At 45.6% G+C, this 26,999-nt stretch overlaps 1 protein-coding gene across 1 annotated transcript in view; it reads right to left on the minus strand.

The window, feature by feature from the left end:
- The window catches only part of LOC132882507 (collagen alpha-1(XIX) chain), a 740,050-nt gene that overhangs the window by 527,132 nt on the left and 185,919 nt on the right, over positions 1-26,999 (minus strand). The window contains exon 13 of the mRNA XM_060915622.1: positions 3,383-3,436. Within this exon, the coding sequence (XP_060771605.1) occupies positions 3,383-3,436 (54 nt within the window). The remainder of the gene's footprint in view (positions 1-3,382; positions 3,437-26,999) is intronic.

A 26,999-nucleotide genomic window follows, 5' to 3' on the forward strand; every position in this document is an offset into this window, starting at 1 on the left:
TCTACTGTCTGTTCGTCCCCTGCAAGATGGCACGCCAGGTATGGGAGAGCATGTATGCTCCCTCATCCCGGTTGATGGTCCTCGGGCTTCGCTTTCAGATCTCCATGACCTCCCTGATCCAGCGCTGATGTTTATTATCTTCTGTGCGGATGACTCTGGCATTCCCCCAGTCCATAATGTGATTTTCTCACTGGGGGAATGCCAGAGTCATCCGCACAGAAGACAATAAACATCAGCGCTGGATCAGGGAGGCCATGGAGATCTGAAAGCGAAGCCCAAGGACCATCAACCGGGATGAGGGAGCATACATGCTCTCCCATACCTGGAGTGCCATCTTGCAGGGGACGAACAGACAGTAGAAGGCGTGACCGACCTGTCAAACCAGACAGGAAGGTCACGCCTTCGGAAACATCAGCTGATAAGATGCGTCACCAACAACATCCGGTGACACTCTGAGGAAGACGACGGTTATGTACGTCGAAACGTCAGGTAAACAAACCTAAAACTAGATGTCTGATAAAAAAGAAAAAAACTAACCATATCTAATATAAGACATAATGAACGTAATCGAGAGATGTTCCCTGGCACTGTTAGCTCTACTCTGTCAACATGTTACATGGTCAATGCCTATTTGTGTAATGCGATAGAATAGTAGACCTATTTACTAGTACACAAACATTACACTAGTAACATTGTTAGTGTTAGGTTAGCTTAGCATAACAGCATACATAGCCTGTAAGTAGCTGGTAAAAATGTTATAAAATTGATGTGCTTAATTTGGTCACTGAGCGTGGCTTGAGTTTCTCATGCTGAATTTCCAATAAACTTTATTTTGTCGTTGAAGTTGACTGATAAAACAATGTACTGGTTGCATTTATGTACAGTGCCTTGCAAAAGTATTCATACCCCTTGAACTTTCACATTTTTCCACCTTACAACCACAAACTTAAAAGTTTTTTATTGAGATTTTATGTGATAGACCAACACAGAGTAGCACATAATTGTGAAGTGAAACGAAAATGATAAATGGTCTTCAAAATTTTAAACAAATAAAAATCTGTCATTTCCAGAGCAAACAGATCTGCAGGTAAACAAAGTGAAGGTGTTTTGCTTTAGTGCTACAAGTAAGTGTAAATTGTGCATGCTGTAGACCTACAGCTTTCTTAGGATAATGGTTGCATGTTTGTTGCCTTTAAAGTAAAGTTTTATTTCATTATTTTCCAGGGAAACTTTTGCATTCCTGCATGGGTTTCATGTGCAGATCCTGAAGGCTCTTGAGAAGTCACTGGATGAGGACGGCCTCGCCCCACGTGTCCATGGCAACACCAGTAGACTACCAAGGCACACACTCTTTTTAGGTGACTCCTGTTTCATTTGAGATGTCTGAAAAAATTATTTTCTAAGCATACAATATTTTGTGCCTACAGCATATACATTATTAATTATCACCACTTATATTTGAAATTATAAAATAGTCCTAGAATAGTATTGGGAGTCATTCTGTTTGCTTATTTCTTGTTGCAGTAGAGACCGAGTACATGAGGAAGTTCATAAGGAACTATGCAGACCAACATACCATGCCACTACCAGGCTGCCTGCCCAATTACAGGGACTTCACGGTCATGTTGCTACCTTCTGATACTACCAAGGCTCAGGTGCACGAATTGTACCTGGAGGCCGCTGAGGAGTGCGGCTATGCTGCTACAACCTATGCTGAGCTGCAGCCTGATCAGAAGATACCTGGCCAGTCACAGAATTCCCATGATATTACACTGCACTACAGTTTTGACTACCTTCACTTTTCTTTGGACCACAATGGAAATAAGTGTTTTACACTTTGTTGTGCTGTCCTTGGTTTTAGTTTCATGTATTTAGTTCAATTGTACATTAATATATTGTCCTATTTGTATGTAATTTTACCTTAATAAATCTATCTACCTGTAGCACGTGGGTTTTAATAATCAAGATAGAAGTTAACTGCATTAAGTGCCACATTAAGTGTCACTCTTTGTTCATCATGTTGATACTATGCACTGGCATTTTGACTTTAATCTCTCCTTCAATTCTCAGGCGCATTACCCAACAAATCCCCAACAACCCAGTCGGATGTACTTCTTGACTTGCTGCAAGTGTTCCATCTTCATCGTCTCCAATAAGTCAAGTGGATGGTCTGTCTTCTACCTGATTGATGAGGGGGACAACTACGGCAAGGGCATCAATGCTACATGTAGTCTCTTCCACCACTGATCCATACTTCTCCACAACTTTGTCTCTGACCTGTTTGGCACGCTCCTTGGTTCTCATGTTGCTTGCTTAGTAGTGTAGCAGAGTCAGGGTCCTTCCAGAACAAGTTGATTCAGTCAGACATCATGTGATAGATCATGCGGCACTTTGATTGCACACAGGTGGATCTTAATCAACTAATTATGTGACTTATGAAGTGAATTGGTTGGACCAGCTCTTATTTAGGGGTTTCATACAAAAGGGGGTGAATATTTATGCACACTCCAGATTTCTGTTTTTTTCAACTTAATTATTGTTTGTGTCACAATTAAAAAAAACAATGTGCACCTTTAAAGTGGTAGGCATGTTGTGTAAATCAAATGGTACTAACCCCCCCAAAAAATCCATTTTAATTCCAGCTTATAATGCAACAAAACAGGACAAACACCAAGGGGGGGATGAATACTTTTGCAAGTCACTGCATATATAAAATATACCACCATTTCAATGCCTTGCAAGATATCATAAATCCCTTCATAATTTAACATCAGCAACATCTTAAAATCATGTATATCAAATCTGACGTGAATCTGATGAACTGTCAAAGAGAAGCATTTCAAAATGTAACATGTCAAAATGCACAAAATCCAAAACAACTCACTTCCCGTTGGGTGTGGCTAAAGAAAAGCATCATACAAATGTATTTATCTTTGGGAGACCCACGTGTACCAAATCTGGTGCATGTATGTGAAACTATATGCCAGGCATAAGACTTAATTATAAATTGTGGCACTGTTTCATGAATTTTCACCCATGGGAACTCTCTCAAATGGTCAAGTCATGAAGAAGAAAAAAAATCCTTATGGATTGGATTCAACAGGGTTCCTGCACTTATGGTGCTTAGGCCCTAACAATCTTTATGAGTCCAATAGGGTCCTTGCACCTATGATGCTCAAACACGAGTAATGCAATTTTTTTTCATGCATCATTGCCCCAAACAGCATATGTTCACGTTTACATGCCAGTATAAAGACTTTACTGTGTCCACACAATGTCCTGACATGCTTGGAGAGAAATCCGGGCAGAAGTATACATCAGTCCTGTGTGTGAGTGTGCATGTGTGTAAAGACAACACAGTCCGACTCACTATGTGACTTACTTTATCACCTTTCGGTCCAGGTCGGCCCGCAGGTCCTGGGTCGCCTTTCAGACCCTGAGAAAAAGAAATACAAAAATTCAGTTTTGCCTTGAATTTTGGCAAGGCAACTAAGGCCTGTCTTGCTTTAAAGAATTAATTAGGATGCTTTTGTCCACATTTGGATAGATTTTTATTTTAGTTTATTTGATGGCTTAATCTATACTTCTGGAGGTTACTTACTCTCAGTCATGAACCCCTTTAACATACAAAATTTGTTATTGTATGACATAAAAACAACACAGAAAAGATAAATTTTCATTTCCACCCAGTCTTCCACAAGGGAAAAGTAATGGATATCATATACAGAATGCTACAGAGTGTGAACCAGACATGACGTATAGTGGTGCTTGAAAGTTTGTGAACCCTTAAGAATTTTCTCTATTTCTGCATAAATGTGACCTAAAACATCATCAGATGTTAACACAAGTCCTAAAAATAGATAAAGAGAACCCAGTTAAACAAATGAGACAAAAATATTATACTTGGTCATTTATTTATTGAGGAAAGTGATCCAATATTACATATCTATGAGTGGCAAAAGTATGTGAACCTTTGCTTTCAGTATCTGGTGTGACCCCCTTGTGCAGCAGTAAGTGCAACTAAATGTTTCCGGTAACTGTTGATCAGTCCTGCACACTGGCTTGGATGAACTTTAGCCCATTCCTCCATACAGAACAGCTTCAACTCTGGGATGTTGGTGGGTTTCCTCACATGAGCTGCTCGCTTCAGGTCCTTCCACAACATTTCCATTGGATTAAGGTCAGGACTTTGACTTGGCCATTCCAAAACATTAACTTTATTCTTCTTGAGCCATTCTTTGGTAGAATGACTTGTGTGCTTGGTGTACTGTTCTCTCTATGTGTTTTGCTCTTGCGTGAACACAGATAAACAGACAGCCAAACTCCTCCTTCAAGAGCCAGGAAGTGAGCGGCTTGCTCCTTTAATATCTTCTCACACGTAAGTCAACATTTCTGACTGCATTGAATTTGGTGTAAAACTAGAAAAGAAAAATAAAAAAAGTCTTAATAAACAACGATGTAAATATCAGTATCAAAGTATCAACTGCTTGATATTAACTCAACAGTTATTAGCACGGCAGGCTAGAAAACAAGGCAAATTAGCAGGCAAGTATACGCACTGCTGTCACACAAGCCACGACATTATACTGATACTTTTATACACAAAATACAGATAAAAGATATTAACACATCTTATCAAACCTGTAAACAATGCGTAACACTTACAACCATTGCTTTTTGAGGAGAGATTAACTGCACTGATGCGGCCATGAGACGATGCGCACACGTTTTTCCTCTCGTTAACGTTTTTAGTTCCTACTTCTGGTTAGTCGAGAGATTTTCAAAATAAAAGTGCCGCAAATACATAAAAAGGTAAAAAACAGTAAATCAACATTTCAAAGTCATTTTGAGTGTCTTTTAAACATATTAAACAATTCAGGGCAGAACACTCCCTGTCTGGCATTTACTGATGCTACTTAAAACTTAACTGTCCTGATCTGACCTCTGGCTTTCCTTTGCCAGGAGTAAGACCACCTCAGTGATAGGCCTTAAGAATGTCTTTACTTTGTCATGTGATGTTGTCCTGACCTCAACTTTGCGGACTTTCCCATCACCGCTTGGACTGGTAGATGTGACCAGACCCATTGGCCACTCGTTGCGGGGGGAATCACTCTGTCTAAGTAGCACAATGTCTCCGACTTCCAGGTTGCGACATGCTGTGCGCCATTTATGCCTTGGCTGAAGGGTATGGAGGTATTCAGCTCTCCATCGACTCCAAAACTCATTAGCACGTGCCTGCACCTGTTTCCACTGACACTTGAAAAGATCCTTTTCCCCAAAATTGCCGTGTGGAGGAGACACACCTGGTTTTTGGGTTAAGAGCATAGCAGGGGTCAGCAGCATTGGAGAGGAGGGATCTGAGGAGACCGGGACTAAAGGTCTGGCGTTGATTATAGCATACACCTCTGCAATTAAAGTACAGAGCACATCATGAGTCAGGTGAGTACACTTGGTTCGCAGCGACATGGAATCGAGTATCCTCGGGGTCACGCCAATCATGCACTCCCACACCCCTCCCATGTGGGATGCATGCGGGGGGTTGAATTCCCATGTGCAACCATTCTCATGTAAGTACTTTAAAGTGCTGGTTTGCTTTGGATCATCCGGTCTCATGCCCAGTTCAGAACTGGCTCCGATAAAGTTTGTGCCCTGATCTGATCTCAGCTGTTCGCTGGCCCTCTTAAAGCGAAAAACCTATGGAGCGCATTAATGCAGCTGGCTGCACCCATCGACTCTATGACTTCTACATGCACAGCTCTGGTACTCATGCATGTAAAAAGTATGGCCCAGTGCTTGCTCTGAGCTGCGCCACCTCTGGTGCGTTGGGTGAGAACCTCCCAGAGGCCAACAATGTCTAATCCTACATAGGTGAATGGCGCTGATGAGCTCAGATGCTCTGGAGGGAGGTCGGCCATCTTTTGGACCGCAAGTCTTCCCCTCAGCTTGCGGCAGGTGACACAACGATGAAGGACTGAACTTATCAACCTCTTGCCAGCAACAATCCACAGGCCTGCAGCCTTGATTACACCCTCGGTGAATTGTTGCCCTTGGTGTTCAACTTTCATGTGGTAATGATTCACCAGTAGTGTTGTGACATGACTTTGTTTCGGGAGAATGACTGGATTTCTCACCTCTGGACTGATTGATGCATGTCTCAGACGTCCTCCAATCCATAAGAGGCCATCATTCATGGAAGGATCGAGGTTCAGGATTGCGCTTGTTCTTGAAATTGTTCTGTCTTCTTGCAGTGCAGTGTACTCTTCTGGATAAGCATCCCTTTGAACAGACTTAAGTATGACCCACTTGGCTGCTGTCAGCTCTTTTGGAGTATGAAGTCTGCTGCATCAATGCCATCCTTTACATGTAGCTGGTGAGTCAGATCTGAACAAACGAGTTTGATGGATCAAGAAGGAAACTGCCCTCAGCAAAGACCCCCAAGTGGAGAAGCGTTGGAAGCGTCCTGAGGTAAGTTTACATTCACTAATGCAGGTAGCAAGGGTGGTCAGTTGAGGTCTCACATCTGCATCTGTTTCGGGATCCACCAACTTAAAGATCTCTTGTGTTTCAGCCAGAAATGGTTTATGGAGGAACTCTGGCCCTGCTGTTGGTAAGTTGAGACACTGGAACGGATCTGGTGGCCAGATCAGCTGGATTTTGACCTGCAGACACACAATGGCACTGTTGAGGGGAAGTTGTCTTGCGTATACGGTGAACACGGTTGTGTACATACACAAAGAATCACTTTGTTTCATTGTATATATAACCAAGGACAACTTTACTGTCACAATAGAACCTCACTGCATCTGGTTTGTGGTCAAGCTCGTCAAGGATCAGTTCAGCTATCTCGATGGCCAGCACAGCTACACACAGTTCGAGGCGAGGGATGGTGGGCTCGGGTTGAGGAGCCAGCTTAGCCTTTCCGAGCACAAAGCCAACTCAGCACTGTCCATCTGTCATGACAACTCTGAGGTAAGCTACTGCCCCTATTGCCCAGTTTGACGCATCAGAAAAAATACATAACTCTGTATATGTGGCACTAGAGAGAGATCGTTGTATGTATGAGTGGGGAAGATGTAGGGCACTCAGGTCCTTTAATGATTCTTTCCATGTTTCCCATTTGTTTAACTTGTCTGAAAAAAGTTCAGTGTCCCACTCGTGGATGTTGGCAGAAAGTTCTCTGAGCAAGGCTCGCCCTTTGATGGTCACTGGCGCAACCAAGCCCAATGGGTCGAAGAGGCTATTGACGGTGGATAGCACTCCATGGCAGGTGTATGGCTTGTCGTTGACTGCCATTTTAAATGTGAAAGTGTCAGAGGCTATGTTCCAGCACAAACCAAGACTTCTTTGCACTGGAAGCTCTTCTTTGCTGAGGCCCAGGTCTCTCAGGCCTGCAGCCAGGTCTTCAGGTGTGAAGGCTTGCATCACTGTGACACTGTTAGAGGTGATTTTATGCAGTTTCAGGTTTGATTCTGCCAGCGAAGCTTGAGTACGCTTGAGCAGATCAATGGCTTCAGTCTCAGATGGGAGGGAGATGAGCCCATCATCCACGTAAAAGTGTCACTCAACAAAGTGGCGAGAGTCAGAGCCATACTTTTGTTCACCTTCTTGGGCAGCTCTCCGGAGGCCATATATGGCAACTGCCAGCGAAGGGCTATTCCCAAACACATGTACTCGCATCCTGAGCTCCATCACCTCCTTAGTCAGATCGTTATCCTTGTGCCAGAGGAATCTTAAATAGTCTCTGTGGTCTTCTGTCACCAAGAATCCATAGAACATTTGTTGGATGTCAACAGTCAGTGCAACAAGCTCCTTTCTGAATCTGAGCAGCACTCCCAGGAGTGAGTTATTTAAGTCAGGGCCTGAAAGCATGACGTTGTTAAGAGAGATGCCACCTTCTTGTGCGCTCGAATCAAACACAACTCGTATCTGACCCAGCTTTTGGGGGTGGTACACTCCAAAAATGGGTAAGTACCAGCATTCTGTACTCTCAGGAAGAAGGGGAGCTTCTTCAGCATGTCCGTTAAAAAAAGCCTCTCCATAAAGGCAACAAACTGTTCTTTTATTTCAGGATTTTTGCTTAGCATACGCCGCAAGGAGTGGAGACAGGAGAGGGCTTGAGCACAGTTATTTGGAAGGCGTGGCCTGGGGGACCTGAAAGGTAGGGGAGCAGTCCAGCTGTTCTTTTCATCTCTGTGGAACTCCTTTTCCATGACCTCCAGAAACGTTTCATCCTCGAAAGACAAGGCAGGTTTATCATCATTCTCTGTTCTCATGAACACGCTGCATCCAAGTTTGTCTTGAGCCGCCACACCGTTGCCAGAACAGCTGGAAAGATGAGTAGAGGTGCTGGGTCTGTGCTCCTTGCCATAGCCCACTTTTTCTTTGATGCTGATGTGTTTCTGACAGGGCGTCAGATAGGACGGACGGACGTCCTTTCTGCAGGACGTTGGTCTTAAAGATGGCTACAGTGGGTTTGTGAGCACTATCAATACAAACTTCCCCCACTATCACCCACCCTAAATCCAAACGCTGGGCAAAAGGTGCATCGTGGGGCCCATTGATTTGCTGTCTCACCTTGTGGACACGTATGCAGTCTCTCCCTAGTAAGATCAAGATCTGCGCCTCAGGATCAGGCTCTGGGATGTGAGGTGCCATGGGTCTCAGGTGAGCGTGGGAAAGAGCAACCTCTGGTGAGGGGATTTCTGATCGATTGCTCATAATCTCATTACATTCAATGAGTGGTGGTAAATCTAGACACACTTCACCATTTATTGCTTGTATCTGGAAACCGACTGCCTTCCTTCCAGTCATTTCAACAGTGCTGGTGCAAGTTCTCATCAGGCAGGGTGAAGGGTCGCCTTGGATACCAAAGAGCTGGAAAAACTCAGCTCTAGCCAACGAGCAATTGCTTTGGTCATCAAGGATGGCATACATCTTGACTGAGCGTTCCTTTTGTCCTTGTGGGAAAACTTGAACCAAGCATATCTTTGCACAAGATCGTGCTGGGAGGCCTTCTCCACAGACCTCAGTGCACCTTGAGGTAACCTCTGAAGGCGTGTTGTTTTGCTGCTCTGTGTCTGGCTCGGTCACAGATGACACTGCTGGTGAGAGGTGTATGTCTGGATGCATGGCTGTGCAGTGTCGATCACTCTCACACTCGTAGCATTTCAGCTCCACAGAACAGTCTTTGGCCATGTGAATAGCAGAGCAGCACCTAAAACATCGTCTGTGCTCTCTTAACAATCTTTTGCGTCCTGTCAGCGGCTTCATTTTAAAGGCTCTGCACTTTTCCAGAGGATGAGATTTATTGTGAAGTGGGCAGTATTTAGCTGAGTCACCACTGTTTTTCTTTTCCATCTCTGCTCTATACATTGAGTTTGAACCTGCTGCTGCTGACAAGTCTGTCTTATGGACGGCTATAGTCGTTCTCACACCATCATGCTTTGCTATGGGCCTCTCATTACGGAAATGAGTGTGGCTGTTGTTCATCAAGACAAAGCTGGGGTCATTTCTAGCTTTTGCCTCACCATTGACAAAGTCCGCAAAGGAGAATGGGGGATAACTTACAGCATAATGTTATTTATATCTTGACCCAGTAGACAGCCATTTTTCTTGTAGATTTATTGGCAGCTTTTCAATGATGGGGTTAATGCCCCGAGGTGTGTCAAGGTAACTGAGTCCAGGTAAGTATCCATCATCTTTGGCTGAGAGCAGCTCCATGAGCAGGTCACTAAGTTCTCTTAGTTTAATGTTCTCCCTTGAAGTGAGACGAGGAAAATTGTCCAACCGCTTGAATAGAGCACTCTCTATGACTTCAGGGGTGGCATAGCACTCTCTGAGCCTTGTCCAAGACATCTGAAGTGCGGCTTCAGGGTTAGTGACATGTACTGCTCGAATTATTTTAATGTGTTTAGATGACTCCTTTCCTAGCCATTTTACTAGGAGATCTAACTCTTAACCAGATGTTAGGTCTAAGTCTTGAGTGGTGTTAAGGAAGGAGGATGCTCTGAAGCTCTCAGGCTGATCATCAAACTTGGTAAGACCTGTGGTTACTAACTCCCTGCGTGCCAGATATTTAACAAAGTTTATCATGTTAGCAGCTGGAGTAATAGCAGAAGCCTTTGTGTATCTTGGTGTTGTGGGTTGACCATCATGGCAGTGGATGGGGCTTAATTCAGGGGCCTCCTGCCTTGTCAGTGGCTGTGTCTCTTTGATATGGGGACAGGACAGTGTGTCTGGGGCAGATGTGTTAGGACTGAAGCTGGTCTGAGCTTGATGGTCCAGATATGCCTCTGTTCGCTGTTGAATGTGGTGAGACGTCACTCCTGATGACACTGCTTAAGTCCTCATATTCTGATTGTGCTGCAGCTTCCAAAATCTCAGTCTCTGCATTAGCAGCTGCAACTGCTTTTCCAAGTTCTAGTGCTTCTAGGTCTGCTTCTAGTGTAGCTTTTTCCAAATCCAATTTGGCTCTCTGCTTTTTCAATTCCAACTCTTTTTGCCCATATGTGACTCTGGTGCGTGCAGCTTCAGCTGCAGCTCTGGCCTTAGCAGCAGCGCTAGCCACTGAATGGTTGGAGGAAGATGTGCACTTTGAGCTGGCTACTGACGCTGCCTTTTCATCCTTTTGTGTTGTCTGGGCTTCCATAACTGCAGCAGGCAAATCCCTCTGATGATATGTTTTTTTACCGTACTGTTCTCTCTATGTGTTTTGCTCTTGCGTGAACACAGATAAACAGACAGCCAAACTCCTTATTCAAGAGCCAGGAAGTGAGCGGCTTGCTCCTTTAATATCTTCTCACACATAAGTCAACATTTCTGACTGCATTGAAGTTGGTGTAAAACTAGAAAAGAAAAGTACAAAAAAAACATCTTAATAAACAACCATGTAAATATCAGTATCAACTGCTTGATATTAACTCAACAGTTATTAGCACAGCAGGCTAGAAAACAAGGCAAATTAGCAGGCAAGTATACGCACTGCTGTCACACAAGCCACGACATTATACTGCTACTTTTATACACAAAATACCCATAAAAGATATTAACACATCTTATCAAACCTGTAAACAATGTGTAACACTTACAACCATTGCTTTCTGAGAGATTAACTGCATTGATGTGGCCGTGAGACAATGCACACACACGTTTTCCTCTCGTTTACGTTTTTACTTCTGGTTAGTCGAGAGATTTTTCAAAATAAAAGCGCCGCAAATACATAAAAAGGTAAAAAAAAAACAGTAAATCAACATTTCAAAGTCATTTTGAGTGTCTTTTAAACATATTAAACATATTCAGGGCAGAACACTTAGGGTTATTGTCTTGCTGCATGACCCACCTTCTCTTGAGATTCAGTTCATGGACAGATGTCAAGACATTTTCTTTTAGAATTCGCTGGTATAATTCAGAATTCATTGTGATTGGGGCGTGATTGGGAGGGACGGCCTCCCCGATCTGAACCCGAGTGGTGTTTTGTTATTGGACTTCTGTGCTAGTCACGGTTTGTCCATAACGAACACCATGTTCGAGCATAGGGGTGCCCATAAGTGCACGTGGCACCAGGAGACCTTAGGTCGGAGGTCGATGATTGACTGTTGTCGTTTCATCTGATCTCCGGTCCCATGTCTTGGACACTCAGGTGAAGAGAGGGGCTGAGCTGTCAACTGATCATCACCTGGTGGTGAGTTGGATCTGCTGGCGGAGGAGGAAGCCGGACAGACCTGGCAGGCCCAAACGTATGGTGAGGGTCTGCTGGGAACGTCTGCCCGAGCACTCTGTCGGGGAGGTCTTTAACTCCCACCTCCGGGAGAGCTTCTCCCAGCTCCCGAGGGAGGCGGGGGACATTGAGTCTGAGTGGACCATGTTCTCTGCCTCCATTGTTGACGCGGCTGTTTGGAGATGTGGCCACAAAGTCTCATGTCTCATTGCCTGTCGTGGCGGCAATCCCTGAACCCGGTGGTGGACACCAGAAGTAAGGGATGCCGTCAAGCTGAAGAAGGAGTCTTATCAGGCCATGTTGGCCTCCGGAACTCCTGAGACAGCTGACAGATATCGGCAGGCCAGGCATGCCGCAGCTCGGGCAGTCGTGGAGGCAAAAACTCAGAATTGGGAGGAGTTTGGTGAGGCCACGGAGGAGGACTATCGGTCGGCCTCGAAGAAATTCTGGCAAACCGTCCGGCGCCTCAGGAGGGGGAAGCAGTACTCTGCCAACACTGTTTACAGTGCAGGTGGGTAGCCGTTGACCTCGACTGGGGATATTGTCGGGCGGTGGAAAGAATACTTCGAGGATCTCCTCAATCCCACCATCACATCTTCCATTGAGGAAGTGGAGGCTGATGACTCAGAGGTGGACTCGTTCATTACCCAAGCCGAAGTCACTGAGGCGGTTTGCAAGCTCCTCGGTGGCAAGGCACCAGGGGTGGATGAGATCTGCCCTGAGTATCTCAAGTCTCTGGATGTTGTAAGGCTGTCTTGGCTGACACGCCTCTGCAACATCGCGTGGCGGTTGGGGACAGTGCCTCTGGAGTGGAAGACTGGGGTGGTTTCTTTCAAGAAAGGGGACCGGAGAGTGTGCACCAATTATAGGGGAATCACACTTCTCAGCCTCCCAGGGAAGGTTTACTTCAGGGTACTGGAGAGGAGAATTCGGCCAATAGTCGAACCTCAGATCCAGGAGGAACAATGCGGTTTTCGTCCTGGTCATGGAACACTGGACCAGCTCTATACCCTTCATAGGGTGATCGAGGGTTCATGGGAGTTTGCCCAACCAGTCTACATGTGTTTTGTGGATCTGGAGAAGGCATTCGACCGTGTCCCTCATGGTATTCTGCAGGGGGTGCTTCGGGAGTATGGGGTTCGGGGCTCTTTGCTAAGGGCTGTCCAGTCTCTGTATGAACGGAGCAGGAGTCTGGTTAGCATTGCCGGCAGTAAGTCAGACCTGTTCCCAGTGCATGTTGGACTCCGGCAGGGCTGCCCTTTGCCACCGGTTCTGTTCATAATTTTTATGGACAGAATTTCTAGGCGCAGCCAGGGTCCAGAAGGAGTCCTGTTTGGGAAACACAGGATTTCATCTCTGCTTTTTGTGGATAATGTTGTCCTGTTGGCTTCTTCAAACCAGGACCTTCAGCATGCACTGGGGCAGTTTGCAGTCGAGTGTGAAGCAGCTGGGATGAGAATCAGCACCTCGAAGTCCAAGGCCATGGTTCTCGACCGGAAAAGGGTGGCTTGCCCTCTCCAGGTTGGTGGAGAAGTCCTGCCTCAAGTGGAGAAGTTTAAGTATCTCAGGATCTTGTTCACGAGTGAGGGAAGGATGGAGCATGAGATCGACAGGCGGATCAGTGCAGCCTCCGCAGTGATGCGGTTGCTTTACTGGTCCGTCATGGTGAAGAAGGAGCTGAGCCAAAAGGCGAAGCTCTCGATTTACCGATCAATCTACGTTCCAACTCTCACCTATGGTCATGAGCTTTGGGTAATGACCGAAAGAACAAGATCGTGGATACAAGCAGCCGAAATGAGTTTCCTTCTCAGGGTGGCTGGGCGCTCCCTTAGAGATAGGGTGAGAAGCACAATCACTTGGGAGGAGCTCGGAGTAGAGCCGCTGCTCCTCCACATCGAGAGGAATCAGCTGAGGTGGCTCGGGCATCTTTTTTGGATGCCTCCTGGACGCCTCCCTGGGGAGGTGTTCCAGGCATGTCCCCCTGGGAGGAGGCACCGGGAAGACCCAGGACACGCTGGAGGGACTATGTCTCTCGACTGGCCTGGGAACGCCTCGGCGTTCTTCCCGAGGAGCTGGCCAAGGTGTCTGGGGAGAGGGAAGTTTGGGCTTCCATGCTCAGACTGCTGCGTCTGCGACCCAGCTCTGGATAAGTGGATGAAGATGAGATGAGATTTATTTATTGAGGAAAATGATCCAATATTACATATCTGTAAGTGGCAAAGTATGTGAACCTTTGCTTTCAGTATCTGGTGTGATCCCCTTGTGCAGCAATAACTGCAACTAAACATTTCCGGTAACTGTTGATCAGTCCTGCACACCGGCTTGGAGGAATTTTAGCCCATTCCTCCATACAGAACAGCTTCAACTCTGGGATGTTGGTGAGTTTCCTTACATGAATTGCTTGCTTCAGGTCCTTCCACAACATTTCAGTTGGATTTAGGTCAGGACTTTGACTTGGCCATTCCAAAACATTAACTTTATTCTTCTTTAACCATTCTTTGGTCGAACGACTTGTGTGCTTAGGGTTGTTGTCTTGCTGCATGACCCACCTTCTCTTGAAATTCAGTTCATGGACAGATGTCCTGACATTTTCCTTTAGAATTTGCTGGTATAATTCAGAATTCATTGTTCCATCAATGATGGCAAGCCGTCCTGTACCAGATGCAGCAAAACCGGCCCAAATCATAATACTACCACCACCATGTTTCACAGATGGAATAAGGTTCTTATGCTGGAATACAGTGTTTTCCTTTCTCCAAACATAATGCTTCTCATTTAAACCACAAAGTTCTATTTTGGTCTCATCTGTCCACAAAACATTTTTCCAGTAGCCTTCTGGCTTGTTCACATGATCTTTAGCAAACTGCAGACGAGCAACAATGTTCTTTTTGGAGAGCAGTGGCTTTCTCCTTGCAACCCTGCTATGCACACCATTGTTATTCAGTAGTGTTCTGATAGTGGACTCATGAACATTAACATTAGCCAATGTGAGAGAGGCCTTCAGTTGCTTAGAAGTTACCCTGGGGTCCTTTGTGACCTCGCTGACTATTACATGCCTTGCTCTTGGAGTGATCTTTGTTGGTTGACCACTCCTGGGGAGGGTAACAATGGTCTTGAATTTCCTCCATTTGTACACAATCTGTCTGACTGTGGATGGGTGGAGTCCAAACTCTTCAGAGATGGTTTTGTCACTTTTTCCAGCCTGATGAGCATCAACAATGCTTTTTCTGAGGTCCTCAGAAATCTCCTTTGTTCGTGCCATGATACACTTCCACAAACATGTGCTGTGAAGATCAGACTTTGATAGATCCCTGTTCTTTAAATAAAACAGGGTGCCCACTCACACCTGATTTGTCATCCCATTGATTGAAAACACATGACTCTAATTTCACCTTCAAATTAACTGCTAATCCCAGAGGTTCACATACTTTTGCCACTCACAGATATGTAATATTGGATCATTTTCCCCAATAAATAAATGACCAAGTGTAATCTTTTTGTCTCATTTGTTTAACTGGGTTCTCTTTATCTACTTTTAGGGCTTGTGTGAAAATCTGATGATGTTTTACAGTGGTGCTTGAAGGTTTGTGAACACTTTAGAATTTTCTATATTTCTGAATAAATATCACCTAAAGCATCATCAGATTTTCACACAAGTTCTAAAAGTAGATAAAGAGAACCCAGTTAAACAAATGAGACAAAAATATTATACTTGATCATTTATTTATTGGGGAAAATGATCCAATATTACATATCTGTGAGTGGCAAAAGTATGTGAACCTCTGGGATTAGCAGTTAATTTGAAGGTGAAATTAGAGTCATGTGTTTTCAATCAGTGGGATGACAAATCAGGTGTGAGTGCGCACCCTGTTTTATTTAAAGAACAGGGATCTATGAAAGTCTGATCTTCACAGCACATGTTTGTGGAAGTGTGTCATGGCACGAACAAAGGAGATTTGTGAGGACCTCAGAAAAAGCATTGTTGATGCTCATCAGGCTGGAAAAGATTACAAAACCATCTCTAAAGAGTTTGGACTCCACCAATCCACAGTCAGACAGATTGTGTACAAATGGAGGAAATTCAAGACCATTGTTACCCTCCCCAGGAGTGGTCGACCAACAAAGATCACTCCAAGAGCAAGGCGTGCTATAGTTGGCAAGGTCACAAAGGACGCCAGTGTAACTTCTAAGCAACTGAAGGCCTCTCTCACATTGGCTAATGTTAATGTTCATGAGTCCACCATCAGGAGAACACTGAACAACAATGATGTGCATGGCAGGGTTGCAAGGAAAAAGCCACTGCTCTCCAAAAAACTTGCTGATTGTCTGCAGTTTGCTAAAGATCACATGGACAAGCAATTGGAAAAGTGTTTTGTGGACAGATGAGACCAAAATAGAACTTTTTGGTTTAAATGAGAAGCATTATGTTTGGAGAGAGGAAAACACTGCATTCCAGCATAAGAACCTTATCCCATCTGTGAAACATGGTGGTGGAAGTATCGTGTTTTAGGCCTGTTTTGCTGCATCTGGGCCAGGACGGCTTGCCATCATTGATGGAACAATGAATTCTGAATTATACCAGCGAATTCTAAAGGAAAATGTCAGGACATCTGTCCATGAACTGAATTTCAAGAGAAGGTGGGTCATGCAGCAAGACAATGACCCTAAGCACATAAGTCATTCTACCAAAGAACGGTTAAAGAAGAATAAAGTTAATGTTTTGGAAAGTCAAAGTCCTGACCTTAACCCCATCAAGATGTTGTGGAAGGACCTGAAGCGAGCAGTTCATGTGAGGAAACCCACCAACATCCCAGAGCTGAAGCTGTTCTGTATGGAGGAATGGGCTAAAATTCCTCCAAGCTGGTGTGCAGGACTGATCAACAGTTACCGGTAACGTTTAGTTGCAGTAATTGCTGCACAAGGGGGTCGCACCAGATACTGAAAGCAAAGGTTCACATACTTTTGCCACTCACAGATATGTAATATTGGATCATTTTCCTCAATAAATAAATGACCAAGTATAATACTTTAGTCTCATTTGTTTAACTGGGTTCTCTTTATATACCTTTAGGACTTGTGTGAAAATCTGATGATGTTTTTGGTCATATTTATGCAGAAATATAGAAAATTCTAAAGGGTTCACAAACTTTCAAGCACCACTGTATAATTCAGGAGGCAGCAAGTTAATTGTTGTTAAAAGCCTAAGCTGAGACATTAGCTAGTTAGCAACATCGAGCTGCATCACATTGAGAGAGCTGTCTTCCTGTTTCTGAACATTTGTTTTGTCCAAGCAAAGGCTATTTATAACATTTTTGCTTATACAGTGGGACCATATCCACTGACTCACTCAACCATACAGTCATGACCCCTTGAAATACAGTTACTTCATAATCATGCACACCTGCTTATACTTTCACTTCTTACTCGCCTTATTGAAACTTTGGCTTGTGTAGTTTGTCTTGCTGGGTTTTTTGTTGTTGTTGTTGTTGTTGTTTTAATTTTCCATGCTGATGCTTGGTGTGTGCCTCACTTCTACTATTGTGTTTTCATACCTGGTGTTTTTTGTTGCTTTGAATATCTTGTTTAAATAAAAAGTTTCCACCCTTGCATCCATCTCCATGCATCATCCATGATAATTATATATATATATATATATATATATATATATATATATATATATATATATATAAAGTTTAAATGTCACAATCACATTAATTCGAAAGACGGACCATGTTCACATAACTTTTACAACCCCAAATTAGAAAAAAGTTGGGACAGTATGTTGAAATTGAAATTAAAACTGAAAACGGACCCCCTACACCCCCACTGGCTCACTTAGTTCTTGTAGCAACAATTTAATTGCTATCCTACACTTTCCATCATGGGGGGCAAGTCCTTCCATGACATTGCCCCCAAACTCTGGAATTTTCTTACTCCAATTCTCTTCCTCAATCAGTCATGGAGGTGACTGCTCTTCTTTCTCTACTTTCAAAATTGAAGACTTGCCTTCTCATGAACATTTCTCTTCCTCTCTTTCTACTTCTTCGTATTTTTTCTGTCCCTTCTGTAAAGTGACCATGGGATTGTGAAAGGTGATGCTAGACCCTGGCTTTTGAACTTGTTGTTGGTAATGATTTGGATGGTCCAGTTTCTCTTTGGTCCGGATTCATCTGATTACAATACATTTCCACTATGGTGCATCCCAGATGCCTCTGAACCAAGAGATGTCAACAGCACTTCTGAACACAGTTAACGTAAGGCTTCCTTTTTGCAAAGTAAAGTTTTAACTGGCATTTGTGGATGTAACTCCATATTTTAGTGCTTGACAAAAGTTTGCCAAAATAATCCCAAACCCATGTGGTTATATCAGCAATAGATGAATGACAGTTTTTCATGCAGTACCGTCTGAGGGATCAGAGAACATGGGTGTTCAGCTTAGGCTTGCACCCTTGCCCTTTATGAACCGAAATTCCTCCAAATTCCTTGAAGCGTTTAATGATATTATGCACCGTAGAGGCTGATATATCCAAATCCTTTCCTAGCTCTCTTTGAGGAACATTGTTTTTAAACATTTCAATAATTTTCCCATGCATTTGCTGACAAACTGGAGCTCTTCAGCCAATCTTTGCTCCTCAAAAATTAGGCCTTTCCTGTATACTGATTTTGTCTCAAATCATGATCGCAATCACCTCTTGACATCACCTATTCCATATCATCATTTAATTGTTTTCCCTCAGTACTAGCCCTAAATTGCCCCGGCCCAACTTTTTTGAAATATGTTGCAGGCCTGAAATGCAGGAATGGATGTATATTAAACAAATTAAATGAAGTTGACCAGACAAAACATGAAATATTTTGGGTTCATGCTGTGAATGAAACACAGGTCAAAGTAAATTTGGAAATCACTGTTCTCTTTTTTTTATTTGCATTTTCCATACGGTCCCCACTGTTTCTGATTTGGGGTTATATTATAGTATATTGTTACAACTGTTTTATTTTCTTATTAGTTACTGTTGTTGATGTGATTGTGTGTAGTTTATAAAGGAAACTTTATCATAGGTATGTATGTACATGAAAACCAAGCTTTATATATGGTTCGCTCCTATCTGTGATTTCTGCTATCTGTGTTAGATCTTGGAAAGTATCCCTCACAGCAACGGCAGCCCCACTGTATCTGGTGATGTTGGTTGATTGTTTTGAGTATGAATAGTGCTGTCGCAATATCACTACGTCATAATTTATATCACCGCCAACAACGTCACGATCGGTCACAATATGATGGATCAAATTCTCAATGAAGCCATAACAAAAGATTTCTGTAAATATTACTAGGTCACCAGGGGGCAGATTAACGTTTTGACTTTGCTGTTTTGCTTCCATTGTTATGTTATGCACATAATGCAGTCTTTTACAATGGTCACCACATCACACTGTACACTGTTCATGGTAAGCAGAAAGAAAAAAAAATTTCCTATCAACTAATTTGGTAAAAATTATGGCCCACAAGATTAATTTTCCACATTGGAGGTTACCTTTTGCAGATCTCAGACACATTCCTATTTTCACTAATTGTTAGTGGGTGGCACGGTGGTGTAGTGGTTAACGCTGTCGCCTCACAGCAAGAAGGTCCGGGTTCAAGCCCCGTGGCTGGCGAGGGCCTTTTTGTGCGGAGTTTGCATGTTCTCCCCGTGTCCGCGTGGGTTTCCTCCAGGTGCTCTGGTTTCCCCCACAGTCCAAAGACATGCAGGTTAGGTTAACTGGTGACTCTAAATTGACCGTAGGTGTGAATGTGAGTGTGAATGGTTGTCTGTGTCTATGTGTCAGCCCTGTGATGACCTGGCGACTTGTCTAGGGTGTACCCCGCCTTTCGCCCGTAGTCAGCTGGGATAGGCTCCAGCTTGCCTGCGACCCTGTAGAACAGGATAAAGCGGCAAGAGATAATGAGATGAGATGAGACTAATTGTTAGCTTGAACTGAAATGGTTTCTGATGGGCAGGTTATTTCATTAACAATTAGTTCAGTAACAATTACAAAATAGCCAGTCAATAATTACAAGACACTTCATAAACAAGTCTAGTTCAGTAATTTTAAAAAAATATCCACTAGTCTTTTCCATAGTTATACAAAAAATGTTGCAGGACATTACTATTTATCGGCTGTTTTATTTGTACAGAAAAGAACACTACAGTAAATAGTCATACACAAGCTACAAATTCCCAGTGCTTTTTTTTAAACTACACTAGTAACTGTCAAAGTTATGATCTGTGGATCAGGTTGCACTATTTAAGGACATACCAGTTCTGAAAATTAATTTGTGCGGACAGCATACCTCCAGAGACTGATCGGCCCCTACACACCAGCCAAATCCCTACACTCCACCACTACTGGTTGCCTGGCCCCTCCTCCTCTCTGCTCCTGCCCAGCCTGTTCAAGAGTGTTGTCTGTCCTGGTTCTCCATTGGTGGAATGACTTTCCAGTGAGGTCAGAACTGCTGACTCCCTGACCACCTTCAAGCACAGACTGAAAACTCACCTCTTCAGGCTGCACCTCTCCCCTTCTTCCCTGTCCACTGTGTAACTGTGTTTTGGTCTAAACCAACCCAGGCTGTATACTGTCTAGCCTGGGGTTAGCTGTTCTGAGTTTATTTAGTTCTGAGTCTATTTAGTTGTATTATGGTTGGTTTGTTTCCTTGGCTATTTGATTATTGGTACTTCAACCGCATATTACACGAGATATTGTTGTCACTTGTTCAGTTGGCACTAGAACTTTCTTGTCTAGAAGTTCAGCACTTTGTGTCCCTGACTTTTGCACTTGTTGTATCTTGCTCTGGATAAGGGCATCTTCTAAATGACCTGTAATGTAATGTAATGGGCAAGCTTGCGGCACAGCTAAAGTCACTGACTAACTTGGGCAAGGTGCAAGGACATGCGCAGTCAGGGTGCTGAGGGTGCTGTAGAATCCCTGACTTTAAGGATTCCTTTAATTGCAACTATAGCTGCAATTGCTAAAGTATAATAAATAATATAGATAAACAAAGAAATGAACAAACTTTAAAATTGAGTAGATTAAATAGTTTTTGATTTGCTCTGTCAGAGATAGTATTCCTTGTATACCACAGCAATGTGCCAATAATTATTATTTTTATTTTATTAATGTACAACGTATTATGCTTTTTATGAAAGTCTGCAAGGCCCGAGACTTCAGGACAGAGGAGCTTGAGCTTTGCAGTTTCTCAACAAGAGAAGCTGCACGTTTTTGTCTCATTAATGTCACACAAGAGAAAAAAATTAGATCCTGTACATAATGATACAGGAATGATAGAGATATGTGTTTGGCATGCTTGAAACTGATACAGGCTGTTCTGATTGCTACTTGTTTTGGCTAATTAAATCCTTTAAACTTATCTTTACTTGCATATCTGCTCTGTTTCCATAAGGTTATTCTGAACAGTGATGCAAATGCTTCATTACCCATTGATGTTACCCTGTCATATACAGATAACTTAGCTTCATCAAATCACATCATCATCATCCAATCATATAGATACAACACACTCCTGAATGTGGATATATACTCTTGTTTGTCCTACAATAAACTGAGAAACATCTCTGAACAGCTGTGTCTGCATCAGTGACTTTTGCTCTCGGATCTGCAAGGCAGAATCTCCTAGGCAGCTGAGATCTACATTTCTACGTCATTCAGTACAGACAGATCAAAACCTACCAGTTTTCTGGAGGCTTGTGATCAAGATCTCCACACGGAAGGTAAGTTTTTTTTTTTCATTAAGTACACTGGGTTCTCTTTTTCCATCTGGAGATCACAGACATATGTTGAACATATAAATAGTCCTATGGTGTTTCCTATGGCCAACTGGCTGAAGTACTTTTCTGTTATCCTAGTGACACACATATGTTGATCATATAAATAGTCCTATTATGTTTCCTCGGGCCAATTGGATGAAGTAGTTTTTGCTTATTCCAGTTGCACACATACATGAATTGTATACATAATCCTATGGTGTTAAAAGACTATAATTTTGATCTGTCTCATTTTGATTCCTCTGATTCTGATTTGCCCAAGTTATCCTTATTCCTGGGTGCTTCTGGGAATAAGAAGGTAAGTGAGTCTTCCTCAACCAAGTATGTACTAAAGCTGCCTGTAGAACTTTGAGCGGGTGGGAGGAGCACAGAAGTATGGCAGGACAGAACTGAGTTTCCAAAACTCTTTATTTTTGCACTTTTCAGTGACTTTACACTCTCCCAGCCACACATGCATGCACACACACAAGTCGTCTGGTTGGGGAGAGAGCTCCCTTCCTCTGCTCGCTCTCTCCTTTTATAGGGCGTGGTCACTGGGGAAGACACACAAACACAGGTTAACTGACATCAGGTACAGTGATTCTGCCACTTACCTTCCCTGATTCCGCCCTCCGTTCACAGACCGACGCTTGACCACGCCCCCGCTGCCACATACCCCCACCGCCCAACTCAGGCCGGGCACCCATCTGGCCTACAGCTGACTCCCCCCCCCCCCCTTGACGGGAGAGGAAGTCTGCCACGACCATCCGCGCCCCCAGCCTGTGGACCACCTTGAAATTAAAGGGCTGGAGTGCCAGATACCAACAGGTGATCCGCATGTTGGCATCCTTCATGCAGTGGAGCCACTGGAGGGGCGCGTGGCCCGAACAGAGGGTGAAAGGGCATCCAAGCAGGTAGTAGCGGAGGGTGAGGACCGCCCACTTGATGGCCAGGCACTCCTTCTCTATCGTGCTGTAGTGGCCCTCATGCACCGATAGCTTTCTGCTGATGTACAGCACTGGGCAATCCTCCCCCTCCACCTCCTGGGACAGAACAGCCCCCAGCCCTCTCTCCGACACGTCTGTCTGCAACATAAAGGGGAGAGAAAAGTCAGGGGAGTGTAACAGTGGCCCCCCACACAGTGCAGCCTTTATCTCAGAGAAAGCCCGCTGGCATTGCTCCGTCCACTGGACCAGGTCTGGTGCCCCCTTTTTAGTGAGATCAGTCAGCAGGCTGGTTACGTCCAAATAATTAGGTATAAACCTACAATAGTAGCCAGCCAGCCCCAGGAACTGTCTCATCCCCTTTTTGGTCTTGGGCCTCAGGCAGGCCGCAATCGCTGCTGTCTTATTAATTCGGGGAAGCACCTGCCCATTGCCCAAGTGGAAGCCCAGATACCATACTTCCACCCACCCAATCACACACTTCTTCGGGTTGGTTGTGAGACCCGCTCGCCTCAGCAACCCAAGGACGGCCCTTAGGTGTTGCAGATGCCGCGGCCAGTCATTACTATAGATTATAATATCGTCTAAGTATGTGGCCACATAGGTGGCGTGGGGGCGGAGGACCCTGTCCATAAGCCACTGGAACGTAGCGGGCACCCCAAACAGCCCAAAAGGAAGTGTGACAAATTGGTGTAAGCCAAATGGTGTGGAGAAGGCTGTTTTTTCTTGGGATAATGGAGTCAAGGGGATCTGCCAATAACCCTTTGTCAAATCGAGTGTCGAATAAAAGCGAGCCGTGCCTAGTTGATCCAGCAACTCGTCAATATGAGGTATTGGGTACGCATCGAATTTAGACACCATGTTGACTTTTCTATAGTCCGCACAGAACCGGACCAACCCGTCGGCCTTGGGAACCAAGACCACCGGGCTGCTCCAGTCACTGTGGGACTCCTCGACGATGCCCATGTTGTGCATGGCCTCGAGTTCTTCCCGAACCACCTTTTTCTTGTGTTTGGGCAGCCTTTAAGGGCGGCTGCGCACTACCACCCCCGGGGGTGTCTCAATGTGGTGTTCTATGAGGCGGGTGCGGCCGGGCAGGGGTGAGAACACGTCCGAAAATTCGGTCTGCAACTGGGCAACCTCCGTGAGTTGGGTCGGGGAGAGGTGGTCTCCACAGGGGGCCGGAGAGGTAAGCGATGTCAATGTTCCCTTTTGAACGTCCGGCCCCAGCTCCGCCTTCTCCGGAACCAACGACACCAATGCCACGGGGACCTCCTTGTTCCAAAGTTTGAGCAGATTGAGGTGGTAAATCCGTAGTGCCCCACCCCTGTCCATTCGCCTCACCTCATAGTCGATGTCCCCGACTCGCCATGTGACCTCAAAGGGTCCTTGCCACTTGGCAATCAATTTGGAGCTCGACGTAGGCAACAGCACGAGTACTTTATCTCCTGGCGTGAACTCCCTAAGGCACATACCCCAGTCATACAGGCAGATTTGCAATTCTTGGGCCTGCCACAAATTCTCCTGGGTTAGGTGTGCGAGTGTGTGGAGTTTTGCGCACAGGTCGATAACATATTGAATTTCATTTTTGCTAGTTGAAGGTCCCTCCTCCCAATTTTCCCGCAGTACATCTAGGATGCCATGCAGCTTACGCCCATATAATAATTTGAACGGGGAGAACCCCATCGAGGCTTATGGGACCTCTCGCACTGCGAAAAACAGGGGTTCGAGCCATTTATCCCAATTGCGTGCGTCCTCACGTACAAACTTTTTAATTATGTTCTTGAGGGTGCGATTGAACCGTTCGACTAAACCGTCCATTTGTGGGTGATAAAAGCTGGTGCGGATCAGCTTAATTCCCAGTAACCCATACAGTTTGCGCAGTGTACGTGACATAAACGTAGTGCCTTGATCAGTCAGAATCTCTTTGGGGATTCCAACTCGGGAGATGACGTGGACGAGTGCTTCCACAATACTACGTGCTGAGATTGCGAAGAGGCACTGCTTCCAGGTATCGCGTTGCATAGTCCACCAGGACTAAAATAAAGCGATATCCTCGTGTTGACCGATCTAATGGCCCGACGAGATCCATCCCAATTCTTTCGAACGGGGTCTCGATTAATGGCAGAGGGTACAAAGGCGCTTTTGGAATGGCCGCGGGATTTACTAACTGGCATTCACGGCACACCGTACACCACCTACGGACATCGCCGCAAATCCCTGGCCAATAGAACTGGGCCATTATTCGGGCTAGTGCCTTATCCTGCCCCAAGTGTCCAGCCATGGGATTAAAGTGAGCCACCTGGAATACCAATTCCCGGCAGCTCTTTGGGATCAAAAGTTGTGTGATTGGCTCCTTAGTCTGAGTGTCCTGCGTCACTCGGTATAATCTGTCCTTCATAATGGAAAAATAGGGGAAGGACGGGGTGGCATTTGGCTGGAGCGTTTGACCATCGATTACTCTCACTTGGTCAAACGCATGCCGCAGAGTCTCGTCTCGCGACTGCTCTAAAGGGAAACCTGCAAGGGATTCCCTGAGAGAGGGAGGAGGAGCCTGCTGCTCCTCACTCTGACGCGGTGATGATGTAGATGGCTCTGTGACAGCTGCTCCCGCCAATGCCACACCGGGACCTCCCCCTGCTGAACTATGGCAGGCCCCACTCTTCACTAAATGAGTCATTAATTCCCTAAATCCTGGCCAATCAGTCCCCAAAATTATCGAGTGGGTAAGGCAAGGATTAACCGCTGCCTTTACACTAAATTTCTCCCCTCAAAATAGAATGTGGACTGACACTAAAGGGTAGTTGTGAACATCCCCATGCACACACAACACCTTCACCAATTGTGCTCTCCCCAATGCCTCGTCTTGCACCAGGCTTTGGTGGATTGAGGTCTGATTACAGCCGGAGTCCACCAAAGCCTGATACGTATCCCCTTGGATACTCACCGGTATCCGATACGCTCCGGCCTGATCGAGGGCGGTCCCTGGTGCGTCGGGGATCTGGACCGCCGCACCCACCTCCATTACTGAGCACTGATGCTGGGGGTGCCCAGGCTCCCCACAGCACCAGCAAACCGGCCTGGGCTCTCTCTCTGCACTGGCGTTCTGGGGCTCACTCACCCGAGGGGGGGAGAGACAGACACGGAAGTGGGAAACGGGAGGGCACCGCGGGTGCGGCGGGCCAGCTGGGGTGGAGCCGGCCCCCGCCTCCGTGGTGGGGGAACGGGGTGAGGACAAAGAACAGAAGGGGAGGGGGAGAGAGGAGAGGGGAGAAGAAGAGACATGCTGTCCTGCCGTTGGAACAGCCGCCAAATGGTCCTCCGCTAGCTCAATGTCCTGATCCAGCAACGCCAGGCGATGGCACTGGACCCACTCCGTGGTCCCTTCAGGAAGTCGGGCGATGAACTGCTCCAGTACCACCAGATCGATGATTCCCTCGGCGTCGTGGTTGTCAGCCCTCAGCCACAGCCGGCAGGCGTCCCGGAGTTGTTGGCCAAACGTGAACGGCCAGCCGACCTCCTCTAGGCACAGAGCGCGGAAGTGCTGTCGATGTTGTTCTGGGGTGCCCCCCACACGCTGGAGGATGGCCCGGCGCAGGTCTGCGTAGACCAGCTAGCATAGATCAGCCAGCTGGCAGCGGGGAGCTGTCGCGCGGCCAGCTGCACCTCCCCCGTTAGAAGGGGGAGGAGGCACACCACACGCTGTTCCACTGGCCAGCCCCAGGCCTCTGCTGCTTGTTTAAAGAGCACGAGGAAGGCCTCAGGGTCATCGTGCAGGCCCATCTTCATTAAGGTGAGGTGGGGAGGGCCCGCGGCGGTGGAAGTGGTGGACCCCGCCGACACGAGGAGGTGCTGGAACGCCTGACGATCTTCCTGTTGCGCCAGCACCAGGGCCTTGAACCTTTGCTGCTGCTCTTTCTGGAAGGCGACTAGCGCCTGGTGCTGGCTCTGTTGGGCCATGGCGAGGGCATGGATCAGGTCCGCGAAGGGGGAGGACTCCATGGGGCTGTTCTCCTCCGTGCTCTGAATACCGGGTTTCGGCACCACTGTAGAACTTTGAACGGGTGGGTGGAGCACAGAAGTATGGCAGGCCAGAACTGAGTTTCCAAAACTCTTTATTTTTGCACTTTTCAGTAACTTTACACTCTCCCAGCCACACATGCACACACACATACACAAGTCATCTGGTTGGGGAGAGAGCCCCCTTCCTCTGCTCGCTCTCTCCTTTTATAGGGTGCGGTCACTGGGGAAGATACACAAACACAGGTTAACTGACATCAGGTGCAGTGATTCTGCCACTTACCTTCCCTGACTCCGCCCTCCGTTCACAGACCGACGCTTGACCATGCCCCCGCTGCCACACTGCCATATACTATATGGATATCAGTGGTGTTCCCAGAGACAGGTTGAGAGGTTTATACACTCTAAGCTGAGAATTATTTCCCAATATTATAAGTTGTTGAAATTTTACCTCACTCCACTGAGGAAATTCTCCTCCTTGGTGTTTTATGCTTTGTCTTTTGTGTGTTGTGTTTTGTGTGT

This window comes from Neoarius graeffei, chromosome 3 (genome assembly GCF_027579695.1).
Source record: "Neoarius graeffei isolate fNeoGra1 chromosome 3, fNeoGra1.pri, whole genome shotgun sequence".
Classification (NCBI taxonomy): Eukaryota; Metazoa; Chordata; class Actinopteri; order Siluriformes; family Ariidae; genus Neoarius; species Neoarius graeffei.